Source organism: Acanthochromis polyacanthus, chromosome 13 (assembly GCF_021347895.1).
Source record: "Acanthochromis polyacanthus isolate Apoly-LR-REF ecotype Palm Island chromosome 13, KAUST_Apoly_ChrSc, whole genome shotgun sequence".
Lineage (NCBI taxonomy): Eukaryota > Metazoa > Chordata > Actinopteri > Pomacentridae > Acanthochromis > Acanthochromis polyacanthus.
In genome coordinates this window covers 3,235,656-3,259,821 of record NC_067125.1, presented here as the reverse complement: position 1 = coordinate 3,259,821, position 24,166 = coordinate 3,235,656, and the positions used below count along the sequence as shown (strand labels likewise).

The 24,166-nt window shown below is 39.7% G+C and overlaps 1 protein-coding gene across 2 annotated transcripts in view; it reads left to right on the top strand.

Annotated features, from left to right (window-relative positions):
- The first annotated feature begins 1,322 nt into the window (after window positions 1-1,322).
- Window positions 1,323-24,166, top strand: part of supt5h (SPT5 homolog, DSIF elongation factor subunit) — a 28,610-nt gene continuing 5,766 nt past the window's right edge. Inside the window, exons 1-23 of one of the 2 annotated variants that reach the window (XM_051958012.1) lie at window positions 1,323-1,457; window positions 1,673-1,765; window positions 2,610-2,766; window positions 2,864-2,932; window positions 7,550-7,619; window positions 10,339-10,407; window positions 11,091-11,156; window positions 11,252-11,282; window positions 11,687-11,755; window positions 13,789-14,040; window positions 14,451-14,540; window positions 14,621-14,691; window positions 14,768-14,873; window positions 15,778-15,868; window positions 16,681-16,817; window positions 16,907-17,062; window positions 17,852-17,998; window positions 18,075-18,221; window positions 20,276-20,401; window positions 20,943-21,027; window positions 22,358-22,471; window positions 22,550-22,652; window positions 23,672-23,799. In XM_051958012.1, the coding sequence (XP_051813972.1) occupies window positions 1,682-1,765; window positions 2,610-2,766; window positions 2,864-2,932; window positions 7,550-7,619; window positions 10,339-10,407; window positions 11,091-11,156; window positions 11,252-11,282; window positions 11,687-11,755; window positions 13,789-14,040; window positions 14,451-14,540; window positions 14,621-14,691; window positions 14,768-14,873; window positions 15,778-15,868; window positions 16,681-16,817; window positions 16,907-17,062; window positions 17,852-17,998; window positions 18,075-18,221; window positions 20,276-20,401; window positions 20,943-21,027; window positions 22,358-22,471; window positions 22,550-22,652; window positions 23,672-23,799 (2,368 nt within the window). In that variant the 5' untranslated portion in view covers window positions 1,323-1,457; window positions 1,673-1,681. Of the gene's footprint in view, window positions 1,458-1,672; window positions 1,766-2,609; window positions 2,767-2,863; window positions 2,933-5,262; window positions 7,470-7,549; window positions 7,620-10,338; window positions 10,408-11,090; window positions 11,157-11,251; window positions 11,283-11,686; window positions 11,756-13,788; window positions 14,041-14,450; window positions 14,541-14,620; window positions 14,692-14,767; window positions 14,874-15,777; window positions 15,869-16,680; window positions 16,818-16,906; window positions 17,063-17,851; window positions 17,999-18,074; window positions 18,222-20,275; window positions 20,402-20,942; window positions 21,028-22,357; window positions 22,472-22,549; window positions 22,653-23,671; window positions 23,800-24,166 lie in introns of those variants that run through there. The other variant, XM_051958013.1, reaches the window with a different exon arrangement.

Here is a 24,166-nt window from a genome sequence, read left to right as displayed (position 1 = left end):
GAACATCGTGAAGCGATTGGCTGTTTTGAGAGCGACGTCGGGCTGCGTCGTGGCGTCATGACATAACAGAGATATTGTGACCATACAGTGGCCTTGTTCATTTACTTTGTTGTTCAAACGGCTCGGCAGATGTGAACATAAAATTATTCAGTACATATCTGCGTCTTATGTGTGCTATTTTCGAATTTATTTTTAAGCTTTTTAAGCCTGTTTTACATGTATTTTTGAGACAGCTACACTATACATCAACGTTTGTTAAAACTATAAAAAAAAGTCCCTTTGAATGTCTTTTAACCCCTTAGAAGTTAGAAAAGTTTTTAAAAATCTATTTTAAGTCGACCTGACCCATGTGGAAATTATTTAAAAATAGTTAATGAAATCTAGGTACTTAAATATACACTTTAACACTACTTGTAAAACTTTCAAAGCCACTTTTTAAAGAGCTTTTTAAAATTGTTGCAGCAAATGTGAACAAATAGTGTAAAATCTTCTCATTCAAAAGTGTTTAAACTCTATTTTTTCTTGTATGAATTTATTTCACCTATTTATTTTAAGTTATTTTAAATCTTATTTTATGACAGTTACTTTTAACAGTTATTTTAACTCTATTTTATGACAGTTATTTTAAACAGTTACTATTTTATGACAGTTATTTTAACAGTTGTTTTAAATCTTTTTCTTTTTTTATGACTAACTCTGCAATATAACTTTTAAAATCTTGTTTTCTGACTTCTGTTTTGATCTGTTTACTGTTCTGACTTTTTAAAATGATTTTATAAATGTTTTCTTTTGTTTTTCTTTTAATAATTGTGTTGTCATCTTCTGTCCTAATGTTTTTGTAAAGCACTTTGAATCGCCTCGTTGTTGAAATGTGCTATATAAATAAATTTGCCTTGCCTTATCATTGAAATGTTGTCAGTTAATTAAACAAGTCTTCTCGAAAATTAATGACATGCTCGATCATTTTCTTTTCCTACAGTTATTAGCTTTTTTCTGTATTTTTTATGGATATTTAATTTTAAGCATGGCTGTATTTACTGCATGTCCCTCACTGTATTCTTTGAGGTTTTAAATAAATAAAATACAAAAACTAAAAACAATCCAAAAAATTGACTGGAAATCTCGAAAACATCAAGTTGCATGTTATTTTTGTAGTATATTTTTATGTACTGTATTTACTTTATTTGTTTATTTTACATATATTTAGGTGTTTATGAATTGCCTTTCAACATTACAGTGAAATAACCCACGATAACCCCCGCAACAACAGAACGGAGTGAGACCTCTTCCTATTTTAACCTACCCGCCGACCAAAACCCGCGAGAGTTTTCCGCAGCTTCCGGAAATCTCGCGGTTCCCCGAGACTCCGTGAGGCATCAGACTGATCGAAACAAGCCGATTTTTCACGTTTATTGATCAGCTTCGAGGACCAAATCCGCTCCAGGAGGTAAAACCAGGTGAGCTACAGTGGCGGAACTCTTCGGCGAACGTTTGATTGCAGCTGTTTTGGACTTTTCTGCTTCGTCGTGTTCATGCTAGCTGCGTTAGCATGCTATGCTAGGCCGCACTGATTGTTGTCATCGGGGACTGCTAGCCGACCGTTAGCCTCGAGTTCGATTCAAACTTTCAGGAGGTCGGCGGTGATCTTTTCTTTATTTTGCGCTCTGTGCAGGTCTTCAAAATGTCCGACAGCGACGACAGCGACTTCTCCGACAACCAAAGCGAGCGCAGCAGCGACGGAGAGGCCGAGGAGGTGGAGAACGAGGTGAGCTAACCGTTAGCCAGGTGTGCTACTTGGCTGTAAACACAGAACCAGTGCGGCTCTGAGGTGGATTAAAGTGATTAAAGCTGAGCAGTAACTCCACATATCAACACCTCCACAAGCACAGAGAATATAGATTAGCTCTATGGCTATGGATGAAGTCCTCTGCTACTGAAAAAGGCTTCACAGAGTTGGTTTGAATGAAGTTAGTGTTAATTATTTAAATTTGGTCAGAAAGCAGTCCATTTATGTTGGAATTTTTCAACTAGAAACTATATAACACAAAAAGTGTATTTTTTACTGTGGATATTTACCTATTTACATTTTTACAGCCACTACAAACTTCATACATCAGCTGTAGAAGATATTTCACTGTACAGAATGTATCTTTCAGAATGCTTCTATACCTTTTTTTGAGAGTTTTTGCCACGTGACCGTTTGTCACATCTGGGTGGTTGCAGGCTTCACAGATGTGTCAAGAAGTGCAGAATTTTTAGTTTTTTATAGAATCTGCTTTGAGCACATGGCTTATTTTTGTTTTGTTTTTTTAAGTGAAATGGGTACAACAAAGTGATTTTTTTTTTAACTGAACTCATTTAAATGAATGTATTCAGTTGCAGCTGCTCCTACAATCATTCAGTATTCAGTGAACATCTGCAAGCAGGAATAACCTGCAGAACTCATTTTTATCCAGAGGGCAACTCTGATTTTATTACAGATTTTAAAGTTTAAATGTTCTATTATTTTCTAGAGGTTTCCTTTTTGCTATTTTTGTGTGCCTCCATCTTTCGTCTTTGTACTCGACTGCACTGTAAACGAAGCTTTCCTACCTTGATTGTCTAACCAGGAGGAGCCTGCCAGCCCTGTGGGCAGCGATAAGGTCGCCGACGAGGAGGGGGAGGACCTGGAGGATGAGGAGGAGTATGACGAAGAGGAAGAGGAGGACGACGATGACCGTCCGAGGAAGAAGCCGAGACATGGAGGATTCATCCTGGACGAAGCCGGTGAGAACAGACAACGCTTCAACTGGGTTTTCTCTGCAGTTAATTAAAGACCGGAGAAGCTTTAACTCTAAATCTATGTGTCTGTTCCTCTGTCCAGATGTGGACGACGAGTACGAGGATGAAGACGATCAGTGGGAGGAGGGGGCCGAGGATATTCTGGAGAAAGGTGAGAGCGTTCAGAGGCCTTTTTACTCTTCAGGTTTTTATGGTTCTTCTCGAATATTTAAAAAAACCCACCAAACTGTCAGTATTCTTCCTGTCCAGGCCTCATGTAGAAACCTGGAGGTACGTTTAGAGAACGTTACGGAACGTTACGTCAGACGTTTTCATCACATTCAGAATCCTAATTAACGGTGTGTAAAAGCATCTCCTGCTTTCAGCCTGTTAAAACCAACACACAGAAACAGTTTTTCACCTTAACGTCTGTGAACCAGAACAACCTGTGGAGCCATGACGAGTGAGGGAGGCCAACAAGACACCTATGACTCCTCTGCATCTCTGTGGAAACAGAACAGGCCTTTAGACAGAGAGAGAACTCACAAACATCAGTTAGTCTCCAAAACAACTTTGAAAAAGTCACATTTCTTGGATTATTTATTTTACAAACACTGACATCTTGAAATGAGTGAAAGGTGCCTCCACCTGATATAAATCCTGGTAAGCAACGTCAGCTCAACCCACTTTAGGTGTTTATTTATGTCTTAACCAAGTTTCCAGCGTCTACAATTGGATTTCTGTGTTACTCTGAAGTAAAAACTACCATCAGAGGAGGAAAACATCTGACAGAAAAACATTCTTTGGGCGGAACTGTAGCAGTTTGCAGTTAATGAGCTGAAACGTGCAGAACTAGCAGCTGAAGCTGGACCGAGACAGAGCCACAAGCTGAGTTCTGACTGTTTGTTTTTTGTTTTTATTTCGAGAGCTGGAACGATTTGACTATCAAACTAATCACCAGCTGTTCTGTTATTAATGATGATTCTAATTTCTGCCAGTGCAGTTTGTTTTACAGCTCACAGCATCTCATTTCTTTATCGAAATCTACGCTGACGTAGTAACTAAACGACTAAACCCTAAATGTCCCGTGAAATCGGTTTTGGTCGTCAACCTGTTGGCTGGTGGCTGTTTGCTTTGGTCAGACGGGCTGAAAGACAGGATTGTTTCAGAAACCACAGACTCTGCAAAAACTAAACCGCTGTCAGATCGGCTCTTTCTCCTCCCAGATCAAACACATGTTTCTGTTGTTTTACTTGTCAAACAAAATAGAGTTTTAGAAGTCAAGCGTTCAGAAATGGCAGGAAGATGCAGATTTTCAGTCGAATAACGGACTCTGTCTGAGCAGGAACAACCCTGAGTCCAAATGGAAGCAGAACCGTTCAGATTGTTTCAGTCCCAGTAAACTTGATATATGACTCTGTTTCTGTGGGATGCTGTTGGTATGAAGGTTCTTTAAAGCACCAGAAGTCTTTGGATCAGTGTCTCTGATTGTAAATCCTCAGTCACGGTGCCAGGAAGAAGTGTTTTGCTCCTTTTGTTGCTTTTCAGCTTTGAATCACGGTCGGTTTAATTTCTTTGATGACAAGAACTTATAGAAAAATTTTCCATGTTAAAGTGAAAACAGATTTCTACAAATCAATCAGCATTCATTAAAAGCATCGATTGCATGAAGCAGGAGGTTGCTTTGAGGTCTCCACTCCCCTCAAAGTGGCTGATGGATCTCAGGTGGTTCCAGAAGTCAACAGCTGGTGGAATAAAGATGATCTGAGGTCAGTGGTTGTATCATAAAGACTCCTGGAGGATCAGAACTCCTGCTTAGAGCTACACCATGAAGACTACCGAACCAAGAAACTCTGAGAAAAGGTTGTTGAAAAGCTTCAGTCAAGACGAAACAAGAACATTTCCAAGTTCCTGAAGATCTCCTGGAGTCCAGTTAAATCCATCATTAAGAAGTGGAAGGAAGATGGAACATGAGTAAATGTGACTAGAGCAGGACGTCCTCAAGACCTGAGAGACTAGAGAGGGAGGCCTCCAAGACTCTATGACTCCTCTGAAGGAGTTCCAAGAAGAGACTAGGGTTAGTGGTTCACAACATGATGCTGCCACCACCGTGCTTCACATTATGAAGCAAAGCACGGTGGCGGCAGCATCATGTTTCTCAGCAGCACGTCCTGGACGGTTTGTACAAGTCCTGGATGCAGTCTGAAGACTTCCTTTCTGTCACTAATTAAACTGACCAGGATTCAACGTTGAAGACCAGTAAAAGGAGGAACCTCCAGCTGGGAGGGAACTCTTTCTCCAGTCACTGTTTGTGTGTTCTGATGTGAATCTTGGGTTAGATGTGTGTTCTGACTGAACTCTCTCTGTCTTATCGGCGTTCTTCTGCATGTCCTCTGCAGTTAACGGTAATTCTGCTCAGATACTCTCCTGCTCTGGCGTCTTCATTGATATCCATGTAAACAGATGGAATATCATCCATGTCCCAGAATGAACGTATTAACCCACCTCATCTCAGCTCAGCTGTATTTGTGAATGTACTGTGAGGAAGCACGGAGGGCAAATCCATTATTGGCTTCTTGAACAAACATCAAATCCACAAAGAAATTCTTGCTTTTGCAATAACTTGCATCTTTTAGCACCTGTTAAAATCTATATTTTGCTACCTTTTTTTGGCCAGAAATGAAAATAAAATGTGAATTTCTGTCGTATAAAATAAAGATACTTTTCGGTGAAAATGTGTGAGATGCTGATGAGGGAATGTTCCAGAGAACCAGTGTGATCATTTGCCTGAACCTGCTGCCTGGTAGTCAGCTGTCACGTGTTAACTTTCAGACTAACAGATGTGGATGGAGCTTTGTTTAATGCGTAGACTCACTTTAGAGGGATGTACAGCAGAAACAAAATGGGAGCGCAGCTGGACGTTCTTCTTTGACTCTTCTCTAAATATCGTTCTTTTGACCGTTGAGCACTTTAAAAGCGATGGAGTGCTGAAACTTTGAAAATAATGGCAAATATGTGAAATGTTGTTTTTTGTAGGGCTGGACCTGAATATCCGATTCGTTCGCTACGGCACTATCCGGATATTCATTTTGGTATCCGAATGTTCGCAACACCCACCCTCCCCCTCTCCCACTGTCAGACGTCACCGGGTGGAAAGAATATTCAGCGTTGCTGTCTTCCCTGCGCCTTCGGCCCATTTCGGCTCATTCCGCCGTGTTCTTCGGCTCATTTCGGCTCACCCATTCGTGTTTCTTACCACCACCCGAATGGTCGGGTGGCTGCCGACTCTGACGTCACGCTTCACTTCGTTGCATAAACACAAGACTAAAGACTACACGAGAGCAAAATGTGGACCCAGGAGACCAGACAAACGGATCCGAATATTCGGGCCGTCGCTGTGCCGCCATGCGCGCGCCTATTTTCAGTGACCAATGCTGTGGGTCTGTTACAGTTACATAGAAGCCATACTGCAGACAAAAAATACAACAACTTCTTAACGTTTCTTTGACATCTTGTTGAAGATTAGCAGAAGATATATTATTTTTAATTCATAATTATATATTTTGGGTGGGTGAACTGCCCAGCGGTGTCAATCAAGTAAAAACAAATGTCGGTGAAGAAAATGTCCGGCCACAATGAAGGATCGTCAACCCGCCCAGTCTTCAAATTGTAGGGATCTGGCAAGGTTTTACTGTTTCCCTGATATCTCAGCTTACTCATGTATCTTTGTCGGGCCTCAGGTGATAAGGATTGAGCATAATCGGACAATTTCACGGAAGGATAGTTCGCATTGTTATCGTCAGCCATTGTTCCTCTGGTTCCTCTTGCCAACCAGCGCGGTAATCACGTGACTTAGTGACATCACTGTTTGTAAACACTGGCGTCTCCCATAGGGCCCGAATATTCGGAGGCCAGAAACCACTATTCGGGCCAGCCCTAGTTTTTTGCTGATTTAAATACAGGACATGGTGTAATTCTGCAGCAAAAGATGAACGGAAATTCTTTCTTTTTTCTTGAGTTTACTGCATATTATTTGTAATTTCACAAAACAGAAAAAAAAAATCTGAAAAATACAGTTTTAAATTTTTTTTTACCATTTTAAAATCCTTAATATGGACATTTTTTTTCCGTTGAATACACAGTGGTGGCACCACCATGCATTTCTATCATCAAAGAAATTTAAAAAAGTAGAAAATAATGCTCTTTCATGTCAAAAGTGACAGAAAATCTGATGATTTGGGTATTTTTTTAGGTAAAAATCTCAACTGCAATGGGTTCTTTGCCTCTCAGATGTGATTATTTGATGCGTTTCTTGGTCCGACGTCGCCATTACCTGTTTTTTTTGGTCGTTTTTTCGCGATTGAAAGTGGAGTTTTGTTTCTGCTGTAGCGTCTCCTCACTGCCTCCATGCTTCTATGTGCTGTGAAGTCACCATTACTCACTTTGTTTTCCTGTTGTTTTTTTTCTCCCATCATGCTTTGTGTTGCTGCTGCCTGACTCCTGTGTGCTCTGCCCTGATGACAATGTCTTTTGGCTTCCTCATCCTCCTCCTCCTCATCTTCCTCTTCACCTGTCCCTCCTGTGTTCTGGTTTTATTCTCCTCTAACTCTTCCTCCTCTACCGATCCTTCCTCCTTTCATTTCCCTGCTGCTCCTCTTCCCCTCTCTCTCTTTTCTCTCTGGTTCGGTCCCGAACAGAGGAGGCTGAAGGTAAGACGTCTTTTTGTCGTCACATTTTCCTCTAAATCTCTAAATGGTTCACATTAACGTGTGTTTTCTGCTGCCTCCAGTGTCCAACATCGACCACGTGGTTCTGGATGAAGACCACTCTGGATCCAGGCGGCTGCAGAACCTCTGGAGGTAAAGCACGCCTCGTTATTCAGTTTGTTCATGCAGAAATCAAACATTTTTTACTAAATCGGTCACATTTCTTTTGGAGGAGTTTCTTGGTTGCTAAATGAACTGGGACTACATGCAAACAAAGGAAATCTCGTTAACTGAGCCAAGCTGCTCTTCAGCTGATCGATTAGTACTAATAGGCCTCCAGATCACGTCAGTGAATCCTAAATCAGCATAAACAACATCTTTTTGTTGTGATTTGAAGTCCTCAATGGGTGATTTTGAGTCTTTTGGGTTAATTTCACACATGTTTCTAGTGATTTAACACCTTTCTGTACTGATTTTGTCTTTTTGTTGTGATTTAAAATCTTTAATTGATATTTTTGCATCTTTCTGTGGTAACTTCACGTGTTGTGATTTTACATCTCTGTGGTGATTTCATGTTTATATTTGCAGATTTTCTCTTGATTTCCCGTTTATGTAGTGATTTCACACTGTGGCGATTTGATGTCCTTTATTTGGTAAATGGACTTGCTCTAATTTAGCGCTTTTCTACTCAGAGTACTCAAAGCGCTTTTACAACAATTGCTCCCCTTCACCCAGACACACACACTAATGTGCAGGTTGCTAATCAACCTGCAACATCAGTCAGTGTACAGCCATGGCCATAAGTTTGGACACAAGTACCATGACGCTTGTGAATCTTAGAAAATACCACAAAATACTGAAGTGTTTGGGTGATAGTACACAACTCCTGAGAACTATATTAAGTTTCATATTTTAAAAAAACATCAAAAGAGTTTGGTGTCATTTTGTTATTCTGACCAAATTCTGTTGTAAAGTACTGCTTTTTTTGTTATTTTCTTCTAATGTTATGTTTTGGGAACAAAGTCGTTCCAATTGTTGGAATTTATTGATAATATTATATCCCTTGTTGATTTGTTGACTAATTAAACTGGTGCTGTCAAAAAATATTAGCTATGTTCTGTAATAGACATCAGAACAGACATAGGAAGTCATGTTGTGTCCAAACTTATGGCCATGGCTGTACATTCATACACCAGTGGAACAGTCACTGGTAGGCAATTCAGGGTTCAGACTCTCGCCCAAGGAAACTTCGGCATGCAGCACACGACTAGGCGAGAGCGGGAATCGAACCGCCGACCCTTTGATCATTGGACGACCTGCTCTACCACCTGAGCCACAGCCGCCATTTGCCATTTTTGAGTTTGTTGTGGTGATTCTACATCTTTTTGTGGTGATTTCCTGTCTATTTCTTGTGATTTCATATTGTTTTGTGATGATTTCATATATTTTTGTGGTGAATTCACATCTTTTTGTGGTGATTTCATATATTTTTGTGGTGAATTCACATCTTTTTGTGGTGATTTCATGTATTTTTGTGGTGAATTCACATCTTTTTGTGGTGATTTCATGTATTTTTGTGGTGAATTCACATCTTTTTGTGTTGATTTCACATATTTTTGTGGTGAATTCACATCTTTTTGTGGTGATTTCACATATTTTTGTGTTCATTTAATATATTTTTGTGGTGATTTTACGTCTTTTTGTGGTGATTTTGCGTTTGTGCGGTACCAAAATCACGTTCCTCTCGTTTAGGTTTTGATGGAAGTAAAATTGTTGTTTTTTGCTGCAGATCTTCACTCTGAGAATTATCCTCTGTGATCTGATGATCCAGATGTTGTTCATTTTGCCCTCACAGATGTTGCTGTCTGAGTGTGATGATGTTTAATGAGATGGAAATAGCTGAAGTCTCATGATATGACCAAACTCTCAGCGGTTGAGCAATCTCTGGTGTGACTGTAAACTTCTATGATTAACCTGTTACTTTTGGCAACAGTCAACAAACAAAACTCTGTTCATCTGTTGAGTTGTTCTTAGGAATGTTGTAATTATTCCATCATGTCCGCTAGCCGTTTGTCGTTCTGTCTGGAGACACAGAGGCAAACATCTGGGCGGTCATGGGACTTAGATTTCAGTCGCAACAAAACCTCTTCAGACACGATGTTTCTGTCTCTATTTGTGTTGATTTCACTTGTTTCTGTCGTGATTTCACACCTTTCTGTGCTGATTTTATGTCTTTGTTGTGATTGGAGGTCTTTAATTGGCATTTGTGAGTTGTTTTGCGTTGATTCCACGTGTTAACAAAGTGATTTCACACCTTTTTTGTTGTGATTTTGTCATTTTTGTGGTACTGTGACATTTTTATATTGATTGATTGTACATCTTTTTGTTGGTGATTGTCTTCTTGGTGTGATTTTGTGTCTTTAGTTGTCATTTTGAAGTCTTGCTGTATTGATTTTGTCGCTTTTTGTGGTGATGTAATGTCGTTTTTGGCTTTTTTAGATTTTTTTGTGACAATTTAATGTTGTTTTTGTACCATTTTTGAGTCTTTGTGTTGTTTTTATTTCTTTATGTTGATTTTACATCTTTATTTGTCATTTTTAAGTCTTTTTGTGTTGATTTTGCGTGAGTTTTGGCCGTTTTTGAGTCTTTTTGTGTATATTCAATGCTTTATGGTTGCTACTCCACATCTTCTTGTGGTGATTTTTTGTGTTGTTGTGATTTTTGCCCTTAGTCTGGATGAATACTTGAGCTGTCTGAGGGGAAAAAAGCACACATTTGTCTTCATTTAAACAACTTTAGCGGGGTGTGGAGGCGAACACGAGCAGCTTTATTTTCTGTTTTGAACCGTTTGTTGTGTTTTCCTGTGTTGCAGAGATTCCAGAGAGGAGGCGTTGGGTGAATACTACATGAGGAAATACGCCAAATCCTCAGGAGGGGAGCAGTGAGTAACTCGGACTGAAATGTTTCATCACAAAACAGCTTCTGTGGCATTGGACGGTGTCACACAAAACAACAAATGTGACACAAACAAGACACTAAATGACACACAACAACAAATATGACATGCAAAATTACACAAACGAGACAGAAAATGACACAAATGAATTTCCAAATGACACAAAACAACAAATATGAGACACAAAATGACACAAAACAACAAATATGAGACACAAAATGATCATTTTAGAAGCTGAGAGCAGAACACAATAGTAAACTACCACAGTTGTGGGTTTTTTTCGCATCTCGGTGTCAAATGGTTTGTATTTCAGTTTAATTTTTTTAATCAAAACTACATCCAAGTTTGACTAAAAACTGAATATATCAACAATGTTTCCCTTCAGTCTTCAGTTTTGACACAAACACAGCTTTAAACGATCAAACAAACCAAATCCTCACGCAGCAAAAATACAAAATATTTTTTGGATTTTGACTCTTTTATTGGACACTTTATCAGGATCTAAAGCAAACATCTTGTTTTCATTTTTATTTTCTTTGCTTTCCACTTCTACAAGATCACATTTTTAAATTCCAAAATAGACGAATGAATTCCTGAGTGAATTGTGTTGAAAGGTGAAAGTTTCTCAGGCTGTCTCGTGTTTCTTCTTCTTCTTCGGTGGTGTTCAGCTACTCCGGAGGGTCCGAGGAGCTCTCTGATGACATCACCCAGCAGCAGCTACTTCCTGGTGTCAAGTACGTAAACGCCCGTCCACCAATCAGCATCCAGGCGTAGCGATGATGTCACTAGCTTGTTGTCGTGCTTAACGTTTGTTTGTCGTCGTCACCAGGGATCCGAACCTGTGGACCGTCAAGTGCAAGGTGAGGAAAAACACACGCACACACACATACACACACATATAAACATAAACACACATGCACATAAATACACACAAACATACACATAAGCACACACAACACACATAAACAAACACATACAAACACACACATAAACATGCACACACAAATACACTCAAACACACACAAACAAATATAAACACACAAAATTTGTTTGTGTGTGTTTATATTTAATGTAAACACACACACACATATATATAAACACACACACATAAACAAATATAAACACACACAAAATTTGTGTGTGTTTATATTTAATGTAAACACACACACACACACATAATCACACACACATAAACAAATATAAACACACACACACACACACACAAAGCCCCCCTTGTGAACACACTCTTGTGGTTGTTGTGCAGATCGGAGAGGAGCGAGCGACGGCCATCGCTCTGATGAGGAAGTTCATCGCCTACCAGTTCACAGACACGGTAACAACCACTTCCAGACCGTCTCTATGTAGTATAGATGTGCCTTTTGGGGTGCTTGACCTGATTTTCAAGGTCATTGTGAGGCACTTCAAATATTTTTTTATCCCCCACCTCCACGAAGTGGAAAAGGGGGATATAGGTTTGACCTCCGTCCGTCCGTCCGAGATGAAGGGGACAGCTTTTCTCAGAAACTGTTACAGCTAGGATTATGAAATTTAGTGTGTAGCTTCACATCATGGACACCTTGATCAAGTTTGAAAATGAGACCTGTGCGATAATATTTAACAGAGTTATGGCCCTTTATCACTATTTTGGATATAGACTCATAGACATCACATGTGGCAGAGGATATTGATGACCATGTCGTCTTGTTCATTCTGTTTCTGGAGCATATGTCAGAAACAACCTGAAGGATTTCATGCATATTGCACCAATGCCACCTGTGCATAATGTAGATCTGCCTTTTTTGGTGTATGACCTTGACCTGATTGTTTTTATTGTAGTGAAGATGTATCATTTTGTAGGTGTATCGTCCAGTATATGTTATTATTTCTTGCACTTAGAGGCACTATATATAAGGCGGGGGATGTTTTAAATGGAGCGTGTTTATTCCGTCTTCCTCCCACTCTTTCTTCGGCTGATTGGTCTAATCGGCAACAAAAGATGAAAAGAATCTTGACGTGCGTTGGGTGATCTCAACTTGATCTAGTGAGGTTTAGAGATGGAAAACGTGTTGCTCTCCAACTCTCACTGCGTTCAGATCCTTCAACCCAAAGCGTCCTGGAAGCGTCCGAGCTTTCTCACAGGATGGATCCAAATGGATGTCATGTTTGTGAAGGCTGGAGGACTCCTTTTTAAACCCTTGTTTTGTTCCATGCTGCTCGAATACAACCAACAGCTGCTCTGCAGTCATTATTTGTGCAGCAGTTTGGTTTGTTCATGTGTTTTAAAGCACAGGAAGTACTGCTGGAGCCACATGAAGTATTTTAAGTAGCGATGTCCTGTCTGTGGATATCCAAGTCATTTAGTTTGTAGTATTTGCTGATACACAGTCCAAACCTGATCAGGTCTATGCTGCATTGAATTTGTGTGGGTTTTTTTTGGTCATTTCACATCTTTTTGTGGTGATTTTGCATCTTTTTGTGGTGTGTTGCTTGTTTTTATGGTCATTTCATGTCTTTTTGTGGTAATTTTGCGTCTTTGTTGTGATTTCACGTCTTTTTTGGTGACTTTGCATCTTTGTAGTATTTTGCTTTTTTTTATGGTTACTCATCCTTTTGTGGTGATTTTCTATCATTTAGTGGTAATTTTGTGGTGATTTTGCATTTTGTTGTCACTTCGCATCTTTTTGTAGTGGTTTTGCATCTTATGGTTATTTCGTGCCTTTTTGTGGTGATTTAGCATCGTTGTGGTTGTTTCACATTTTTTGCGTTGATTTTTTGTATCTTTTTATGGTGATTTTGCGTCTTTTTGCAGTGATTTTACATTTTTATGGTGATTTTACGTCTTTTGGTGTTGATTTAGTATCTTTTTGTGGTGGTTTTGTGTCTTTTGGTGTTGATTTTGTATCTTTTGTGGTGGTTTTGTGTCTTTTGGTGTTGATTTTGTATCTTTTTGTGGTGGTTTTGTGTCTTTTCTTGCGTCTCATCTTTTTTGAGTTGGTTTTGTGCAGTTTTGTGACCATTTTGAGAGATTAACCTAAACTACATTTAAAAAGACATTTATTAATGCACATGAATCGACTAACAAAGCTGGTATTAATAATTGTAACTTTACGTCTTCAGCATGCTGGTGCAGCAGCCGATGTAAACAAACAGTCAGGCGTAGAGTTTCTGATACCAGTTAAATCAGTTAAAGAACTCCGACATCTGTTTCCTTAATTCAAATAAATGGTGACTAAGCTAGCTAACGTAGCTTCCCTGATGTCTCCTGGATTTCCATTTAACTTCCTGTACTTTTCGTCTTTGGTTAAAGCGTACTGATAAAGATGAAGCCCAGAGGTGATGATGCTGTTGTGTTTTTCTCATCTGCAGCCTCTCCAGATAAAGTCGGTCGTGGCTCCGGATCACGTCAAAGGCTACATCTACGTGGAGTCGTACAAACAGACCCACGTCAAAGCCGCCATCGAGGGCATCGGCAACCTGAGGATGGGCTTCTGGAACCAGCAGATGGTCCCCATCAAGGAGATGACGGACGTCCTGAAGGTGGTGAAGGAGGTCACCAACCTGAAGCCCAAGTCCTGGGTGAGACTGAAGAGAGGCCTGTACAAGGACGACATCGCCCAGGTACCGAACACGCCGTTATTCTGGAGAACTAAGCATCCAGGGTGGTCTAATTTCATGCTCTGTTGTCTTTCAGTCAGATCTGTAAACCAGATGGCAGTGTTTGGGTGTGTTTTTTTTGTGTTTCTGTGCAATTGTTGTTTACCAAAACCTGCCGGAGGTCTCTCCTGATGCTTAGCAGCTGTGAGATGTTCATGCAGTCTGATAAGTCAACTTATTAGACTACCCTTGTTTTCTTCAATTTCTTGTCACAAAATGCCCAAAATTAGACAAAAAATGACTAAAATGAAACCCAACAGTTGTTTTTCCCAGTTTTGTGCTCATTTTGAGAGCTTAAAGCTCCTCTATAAACGAGTGGTGCTCATGTAATGCTGGTATTGATCAGTGGATCTGTTTTCTGATCTGGTTTCCAGGTGGATTACGTGGAGCCAAGTCAGAACACCATCTCTCTGAAGATGATTCCTCGGATAGACCTGGACCGCATCAAGGCCAAGATGAGTCTGGTAGGACGTTACGAGTGTTGGCGTGTTCTCTGTCCTGTGAAAGCGGCGTGTTGACGGTGACTTTCCTCCTCCGTCTGCAGAAAGACTGGTTCGCTAAGAGGAAGAAGTTCAAGAGGCCCGCTCAGAGGCTGTTTGATGCCGAGAAGATCCGGTACGTGCTCACATTCAGGAGGTCCTCTACTGTCTGGAGGTGGACATGAATGAACATGTGACGGTTTGCTCTTCAGGTCTCTGGGAGGAGAAGTCAGCCACGATGGAGACTTCATGATCTTTGAGGGGAACCGGTACAGCCGCAAAGGATTCCTGTTTAAGAGCTTCGCCATGTCGGCCGTGGTGAGCTTCAGCTGTGGAAATACTCGTTCATCAGGCAGATTTAACTCCTGTTGCCACGCAAAGGCATCAAACCCTCAACTTGTGTTTTAAGGTTGAAACTGAAAGTTAAAAAAGTGAGATTAATACAGAAAACATAGTATTTTCTCACTTTAATGTGCATTAAAGTCAAGTAAAGTAGTATTTAATATCATTCATGCAGGATTTTACCCCTAATATGCATCTTATTTTCTCACCTTAGCATGCATTATAGTCAGTTAATTTAATACGTTATCATTTTTAAGAGCTAAAACGCCTAAAACATCTTATTTTCTCACCTTAGTATGTATTTTAGTCAATTAAAGTAGCATTTTGTTTAATTTTTTGCAGGATTTAACCCCAAATATGCATCTTGTTTTCAATTAGATATGTATTAAAATCAAATAAATTTGTATTTTATATCATTTTTGCAGAGTTTAAACTGTAATACATCTTATTTTCTCATCCTAATATGTATTAGTCAGTTAAAATAATATTTTATATCATTGTTTTAGGAGTTTAAGCCCCTAAAGCATCTTGTTTTCTCATCTTAATATATAGTATAGCCAAGTAAAAATAGTATTTTATAGCATCACCTTAATATGTATATTAAAGTCAAGGAAAGTAGTATTTTACATGGTAATGTGCAGATTTAACTCAGATTCATCACAACTCCTGAATTGTAATTTTAAGGTTTAAACTGGCAGTAAAAAGCTAGATTTCTGTAGAAAACGCTCGTTTTCTCACTTTAACGTGCATTGAAGTCAAGCTAATATTTTCCGTCATTTTTGCAGAGTTTAACCCCTAATACTTCTTATTTATGCATTTTACCATGTATTCTAGTAAATCAAATAGAAGAAGCTGGACTTGAATTTACGCTGTTTTTCAGATCACAGACGGAGTGAAGCCGACTCTGTCAGAACTGGAGAAGTTCGAGGATCAACCCGAAGGAATCGACCTGGAGGTTGTTACGGAGTCCGGTACGCTGTTTAAACGTTAGATGAAGGTTTAAATACAGTTTTTGCTTATTTAAAGTGCAGTCAGAAAACAGTCAAACGTTCACAAATGTTTTATACAGGGATGAGAATTTTCCGCGGAATTCCGCGGATTTTATCATTGCCAGGGTCATTCTTGTGAATCGTCTAAATTTGAGGAGAAAATTTTTTGGGGGGGGTGAGGTATGTTTATGGTCGGCGAGTCGTAATATCGAACGGCTGCTAATATCCACCGCGCTGAATGCTAGCTGCCACTCAGTGAGAGCAGTCATGTACAGTCCTGTAATCGAATCACCATGAAGTGTAGAGTCCAGGGATGGGAATTTTCCGCGGATCCGCCGATTTCCTTTGAAGTTTGAACACTTTATTGTCGCTGATACTCCCGCGAGATGGTAACGAGGTTAACGATAGCTTGTTAACGACGATTGTAAACGACCCATCGATTGGAAGTCGCTGCTCCGCTGGCGCCGCCACCGCACACATACCCCCCCCCCCCAAACAACTTTCCGCTGGAATCAGAACTTGCTGATCCCATCCCTGTATATATTTAAAATTAAACTTTTTTAAATATAATTTTTCGAGTCTTATTTTATTATTAGATTTATTTTCAGTGATATATTTAAGTGCTTTTTTATCAGTAGTTGCATTTATTCTCATTTCTTGTCATTTATTTGGGGATTAATGACGTTTTCTCCTCATTTTTTCTGTTTTCACTGATTTTTTTTCTGTCTCGAGTTCTTTTTCTACGTTCACCTGCTCCTCTGCTTCCGAACGATGAATTTCTGGTGCGTTTGCAGGGAAGGAGCGCGAACACAACCTGCAGGCCGGCGACAACGTGGAGGTCTGCGAAGGCGAGTTGATCAACCTGCAGGGAAAAATCCTGAGCGTCGACGGAAACAAGATCACCATCATGCCCAAACACGAAGACCTGAAGGTGACCGGACGTCCGAACGCTCGTAGAAGCAGGTAAACCACGTCCGGAGCTGGAAATAAAAGCTGTGCTGGTGGCGTTTCTCCCTGCAGGACCCCCTGGAGTTCCCGGCTCACGAGCTGAGGAAGTATTTCCGGATGGGCGACCACGTGAAGGTGATCGCCGGCCGCTACGAGGGCGACACCGGGCTGATCGTCAGAGTGGAGGAGAACTTCGTCATCCTGTTCTCCGACCTCACCATGCACGAGGTAAGCTCTGAGATACTGGAAATAACCACAGAATAGACAGCCAGTAAAAAAAAAAAAAGCTCTACAAACTAATGTCAAATATCAGTAAAACTGTGTTTTTGCTTGATTTAAATGCAGTAAAATCCAACTTTATGGTCACATTTTTTAAATATTGTTTGAAAAAATACAGATTTTTAATGTGACATTATTATTTATTTAACAAAACAGAGTAAATCTGTAAAATAATAGTTTATTTACCGTTTTTCAGTCATTTATGTGCGTAATTTATCTCACTAACATTGACAAATATCTGACAAATAATGACATTCTTTTTAAGAAATAAAATATGTTTACATGTAAAAACAGTTTTGGCCTTTTCTGAAACTTCTCGTCTAATGTTTTCTAGTGGATACCAGCTTCATTTCACGTTTCTGTGCTAGTTAGAAGTCATTAAACGCCACATAGGTCTTTGTCATGGTGCCTTTTTAGTAGCTGAACTCCCACAATGCTCTCTGTTTGCCAGCATGAACAAGCTTCCTCGTCTGGTTGCTGATGGAGCAACCAGCTACTACATCTAATCGACAATACTTGGAGTGAAAATGCTTCATGCCTAAAGTGATTGCTTGTTTCTGCAGTCTTCCTTTGCAGTAAACCTGATTCTGCTTCCAGACTTGTGCCGCCATTGATTTTAAACACAGCTTATAAATTGCATATTGGACTGCAGAAATGGTTGAAATGCTGCGTTGAGAAGCAGGATACTGTCCCAGAAACGCCACACGATGAGCAGAAAGCCTCTGTTTGTGTTCACAGCTGAAGGTTCTGCCCAGAGATCTGCAGCTTTGCTCGGAGACGGCGTCCGGCGTCGACGCTGGCGGCCAACACGAGTGGGGGGAGTTGGTTCAGCTGGACCCTCAGACGGTCGGGGTCATCGTCCGCCTGGAGAGAGAGACATTCCAGGTAGTAGACCGCCCCAGGACCGGTTTATTTGAAGCATTTAAGGAATTTAGCGTCTGACGGCAGCTGTGTGTCTCAGGTGCTGAACATGCACGGTAAAGTTCTGACGGTTCGGCACCAGGCGGTGAACCGTCGGAAAGACAACCGGTTCGCCGTGGCGCTGGACTCGGAGCAGAACAACATCCACGTCAAAGACATCGTCAAAGTGATCGACGGGCCGCACTCTGTAAGAACATCTGCACACTAATATTTATCTGAGCTAAGAGGGTTTGCTGCTGCAGTGACATGATGCAGCTGATAAAATGATCACTTCGTCTTCCAGGACCTCACGATGGTTTATTCTGGGGGTTAAGTGTGGGTTCAGCCTGTATCCATGTTTACAGATGAGCTTTGTCGGGAATAAATCACCACTGACACGCTGGCAAGAATTCAGAGGTTACTGTAACACAAACAGACTGATCTCAGGCCAAAAACATCCATAAACTTTATCACTGTACTCTGCTGCCTCATTTTTCTTTTATGCCAGGAATGGTATCTGTGAAAATACATCAGATTCTTTTTACAGTTTGTTTTTTTAGGATCCAAAATGGCAATTGTTTTGGCTGGCATTGGAGATTTTCAGATGTTTTCACTCCGCAGAAATTAACTGGAAGTCTATTTTAGTCCATCATCTCCAGAAATGGATCTCTCACAGACATGGAATGTGATGAGGACTCAGAAAAGTTCCCAGCTGATAAGCATGACTGAGTGGATCCAACAGAGAAGAAAATTTTAGTTATTGGCCCTAAAAACGGGGAAAAATGCAGAATTTTCAGACAAATCCATATTTCTACTAAAATACAGTCTTTGGTCCACATTTCTCCAACTGTTGAGGCTCAAACATCAGTAGAGTTTTATCTGGGACAAGTTTGACAAGTTAAGGTTCCAATTTTTAAATGTTTATGCTAAAGGTTTTGATTTGGACTCATTGGTAGGAACCAGAACCTGGAGTTCACGGAGGTCTAGGTGTTCACGGAGGTCTAGGTGTTCACGGAGGTCTAGGTGTTCACGGAGGTCCAGGTGTTCAGTAGGGCTGCACCTAACGACGCGTCAACGAGTCGTCTGAGCACGATACGTCATCAAAAGCGGAAGTGAGCGCGCAATGCAACAGAAATCACCTTTCAACCGGAACACGGACGAACGTCGGCGCTGCGTCGTGCATTTATTATGTATGCACGCTGCAGCACGGACATCCGCATTTAGATACAGCTGTATAGTAAACACTGACATCCATGTTTACGATAGAACGCAGACATCCGCGCTGCATCGTGCATACATAATACATGCACGATGCAGCGCCGACGTTCGTCCGTGTTCCGCGCTCCGGTTGGAAGGTGATTTCTGTTGCATTGCGCGCTCACTTCCGCTTTTGATGACGTATCGTGCTCAGACGACTCATTGACGCGTCGTTAGTTGCAGCCCTAGTGTTCATAGAGGTCTAGATGTTCATAGAGGTCTAGGTGTTCATAGAGGTCTAGATGTTCATAGAGGTCTAGGTGTTCATAGAGGTCTAGGTGTTCATAGAGGTCTTGGTGTTCGCAGAGGTCTAGGTGTTCATAGAGGTCTAGGTGTTCATAGAGGTCTAGGTGTTCATAGAGGTCTTGGTGTTCGCAGAGGTCTAGGTGTTCATAGAGGTCTAGGTGTTCATAGAGGTCTAGGTGTTCGCAGAGGTCTAGGTGTTCATAGAGGTCTAGGTGTTCATAGAGGTCTAGGTGTTCGCGGAGGTCTAGGTGTTCGCGGAGGTCTAGGTGTTCGCAGAGGTCTAGGTGTTCGCAGAGGTCTAGGTGTTCGCAGAGGTCTAGGTGTTCATAGAGGTCTAGGTGTTCGCAGAGGTCTAGGTGTTCATAGAGGTCTAGGTGTTCGCAGAGGTCTAGGTGTTCATAGAGGTCTAGGTGTTCGCGGAGGTCTAGGTGTTCATAGAGGTCTAGGTGTTCGCGGAGGTCTAGGTGTTCGCGGAGGTCTAGGTGTTCGCGGAGGTCTAGGTGTTCGCGGAGGTCTAGGTGTTCGCGGAGGTCTAGGTGTTCACAGAGGTCTAGGTGTTCACAGAGGTCTAGGTGTTCACAGAGGTCTAGGTGTTCACAGAGGTCTTGGTGTTCACAGAGGTCTTGGTGTTCACAGAGGTCTAGGTGTTTGTGAAATGTCGATCAAAGTCTGTATCTTCAGTAGGAGATTATCTACCTGGTTTCTTTTCTTCTCTGAGTTTTTAGAGTTTGAGGTTAAACTGTGTTTTTCCTCCTGCAGGGTCGTGAAGGTGAAATCCGTCACCTGTTCCGAGGTTTCGCTTTCCTCCACTGCAAGAAGCTGGTGGAGAATGGAGGCATGTTCGTCTGCAAGACCCGACACCTGGTGTTGGCTGGAGGCTCCAAGGTCAGCGGTCTTCATCTCCAGTAACTTCATTAATGATCAAAGTTCTACCTTCATACTGTGAATATTTCCAGAGCTGCAGACTCTCAACGTTCCAGGTCTTTTTCCATCATTTCAGAGCCTCAGAACTTCCTCAGTACAGCTGATAGACACATGACATTTTGGAGGATAGACGCATCCGAGTTCTGGTAAAAACTGACACCAGATCAGTTTAAATCCATCCAGGTGAAACAAAATGAACTGACACCAGATCAGGACAGATGCAGGGATTCATTGAATCTTCTTTCCAACTAATCAGCAGAAACTCCAAGAACTCACAGCTTCTGTTCATCAGGAAATAGAATTCCTGCAGTAGAAGTCCCCATGAACCTGCACATTGTCATATTTGTGTTTCTGTTGAAGTTCAGGCTTACAAACCAGACAGTAGACATTAATCAGTGATCTGTACAGGTGTCGGTAGGTATACTCTGGAACTTTCTACAGGGTGCGCTCTCCTCGCCTCTTAAATATTCCAAAGAATTCACGTCTGTCGGTGTTTCTGCAGCCCAGAGACGTGACCAACTTCACGGTGGGAGGATTCGCTCCGATGAGTCCTCGGATCAGCAGCCCGATGCACCACGGAGGAGGAGGTGAGCCTCAAATCAATGCATAAAAACACATTTTTACAACACATTTTTAGACGAGAACATCCAAGAGTTGATTTAGAAACGTTTATAAGATGAAAGATGCTCCAGTTTTCATCTCAAATCACCAGATTTTTAAATCAATTCCTGCTCGACCGTCTCTGACATGACATTTTTCTTTCATAAAGTATTAATATTTATTTTAAAAATATAGTATTTTTGTGTTTGTGGTACAACTCGTCAAACATTTACCTGAAAAAATTTAAAACAATAAATGTCCATGTAAATAAATAAATAGCTTTAGAAATGAATAAACAATAAATTTGAAAAATGTCTAAGTATATTAAAGAGGTAAATATAAAGAAAAGAATAATAAAAAATAAGCAATACAAAATTAGACAAATACCTACACATTTTTTTTCTGTTGACATTTCTTCAAAAGGTATTATAATGATATTAAAGACATGTAGAAATAAAATAGTAAAAATTTAAATACCTGTAGAAGTAATGATTAAGGTGTGAAAATTAAATTAAAAATAAATTCTTGTGGGAAAAATATATACCGTTATAAAATATTAAATATTTTAAAAAAATAATAATAATAAAAGTAAATACAAAGAGAGACAAAATAAAAATTAATGGTAGATTGTAGCAATAAAGAATAAATTCAAAAAATCTTTTAAAGTGGTTATATTGACTTAAATAATATTTAAGAAAAATACATGTGGAATAATAATTAGACATATAGAAATAACATGAATACGTATAGAAATGAAATAGTGTAGAGATTAAAAAGAATTAAACTTGTTGAATTACAAAAAGGGAAAGAAATGCATGTAGAAATGAAAAATAAATAAAAAATAATAAATGCAGCAATATTCAAGAAATTGGGTTGATATGAATGAAATAAATATAAAGAAACATACCTGTTCAAATATAATAATAAAAATAGCAATAATAATAAATACCTGTAGAAATAATGAACGTGGTGTCAAAATTAAAAATAAAATACCCGTAGAAATAGATGGTAACTGTAGCAAAAGAAATTAGATTAACATAAAAAAATCAAAAATATAATAAAAGCATACCTGTAAGTAAAATAAAAAATCATGTAGAAATAAAACAGTGAATAAATTAACAATTAAAAAGAAAATACTTGTAGAATTATAAAGACAGAAATGCCTAAAAAGTAAAAGAAATAAAAAGAAATAAATAGTAAATGTAGCAATAAAAGAAGACAGCAGGTTGACATAAAAGAAATAAAGTAACAGAAATAATAGCTAAACGTTGAGTCTGTTTCTGCTCAGTGATCCTCAGTTTTCTCTGAACTCTTCAGGAGCTCAGCAGAGAGGCGGCGGCGGCGGTGGAGGAGGAATGGGGCGGGGCCGAGGACGGCGAGACAACGAGCTGATTGGTCAGACGGTTCGCATCTCTCAGGGTCCCTACAAAGGTCAGTGTGACGAGACGGTCCGCCCGCCTTTATTAGTTTAAACCACCGAGCGCTCTGACGTCGTCCTCCGTTTCCCAGGATACATCGGGGTGGTGAAGGACGCCACCGAGTCGACGGCCCGAGTCGAGCTTCACTCCACCTGTCAGACCATTTCAGTGGACCGCCAGAGGCTCACCACCATGTACGTAAAAACTGCTCTAAGTCCTTCATTAGAGTAGCTAAAAACTACCTGAAGTACTTTGTTACAGTAGGTAAAAACTACGTTCAGCACATTGTTACACTAAATCATTTATTTTGTTGAAACATATTTTATTTTGGTAAGATGTACTTTATTTTGTAGAGGCATATTTTATTTTGTAGAAGTGTATTTTATTTTTTAAAACACATTTTTTATTTTCGTTTTTTAAAATTTCTATTTAATTTCAACATTTTGTGTTTATTATTTTATTTCTGCATTTATTGTTTTATTTACTGATTTTATTTCTGCATCTGTTTTTTTCTTATTTTTTTTAGATGTGCATTTTTAAAAATATTTTTAATATATTTTCTGTCAACACAACATTTTTTGAAGGTTTTTGCTTAATTTTTTGAATTTTATTTTTAATCGAAAATTATTTTTTTCAATTCTACAGTCTCATTCTCATTTTTCTTTTTTATTTTATCCGTTCTTTAAAATTATTTTTTGCATTTTTGGGCATTTTTTATTCTTAGTGTTATTGATATTTTTTCTGAAAAAAATGTTTTTTTCTGTCACCATAAAATTTTTTGCTTAATTTTTTTATTACTGTTGTTTTGTTTTTTTTATTCCAACAGACATTCATGTTTTGTCTTTGCATTATTTTTGTATTTCTACATCTAGTTTTACTTTTAAAAATCATAATAGTTCGTATCTGTGTGTCACGCTCGTGTTTTTTTAAGCATTAATCAATCTTGAAGTCTGTAAAAGATTAAAAACATGAGAAATGTGTTTACTGGAGCTCCAAAAGGATCTTTCAAGCTCTTCTGTCATCGCGTTGTTCATGTGAGACGTGTCAGATTGTGGGTTGCTAAAAATGTGAAATTAATATTCTCATCTGGAGGTTTTCTGGCTCCAGATGTTCAAATGTGAATCTGATGTGACGCAGCGAGGCGTATGAGAGGATTAAAGGCTGGATTTGTGGAGTTTTTTGTGGTTTAAATGTTGTTTTCTTGTCCTCTCAGGGGAGCGAAGAGGCACAGCGGGATGACGTCGACTCACGGCCGGACCCCCGTCTACTCGTCTCAGACTCCGATGTACGGAACCGGATCCAGAACTCCCATGTACGGATCGCAGACGCCGCTGCACGACGGTGAGGCGACGGCCGACGGCTTCCTTCCAGTTCACAGCCTTTTAATATTCACCCCAAAGCACCAGAAGTGGCCGTTTAGTTTTCCTCTGTTCTAAACGTTTTCTGCTTTTCCTGGTCACATGTGACGACAAACTGAAGGTTTTTGAAGCTTTGATTGTCGGGCAAAACGGATAATTTTACATTTTTAATCTATAAAACATTTCATCTAAAACCTGAGGAAGATAGTTTCATAAATAAAAGCCAATTAAATAACTGAAATTAATAATTTCTACATTTATTAACTACTACTCTCATTTATGGGAATTTTTTTTAAAATTCTGCTTTAATGTTTTCATTTCTACATTTCATGATTTATTATACATATATT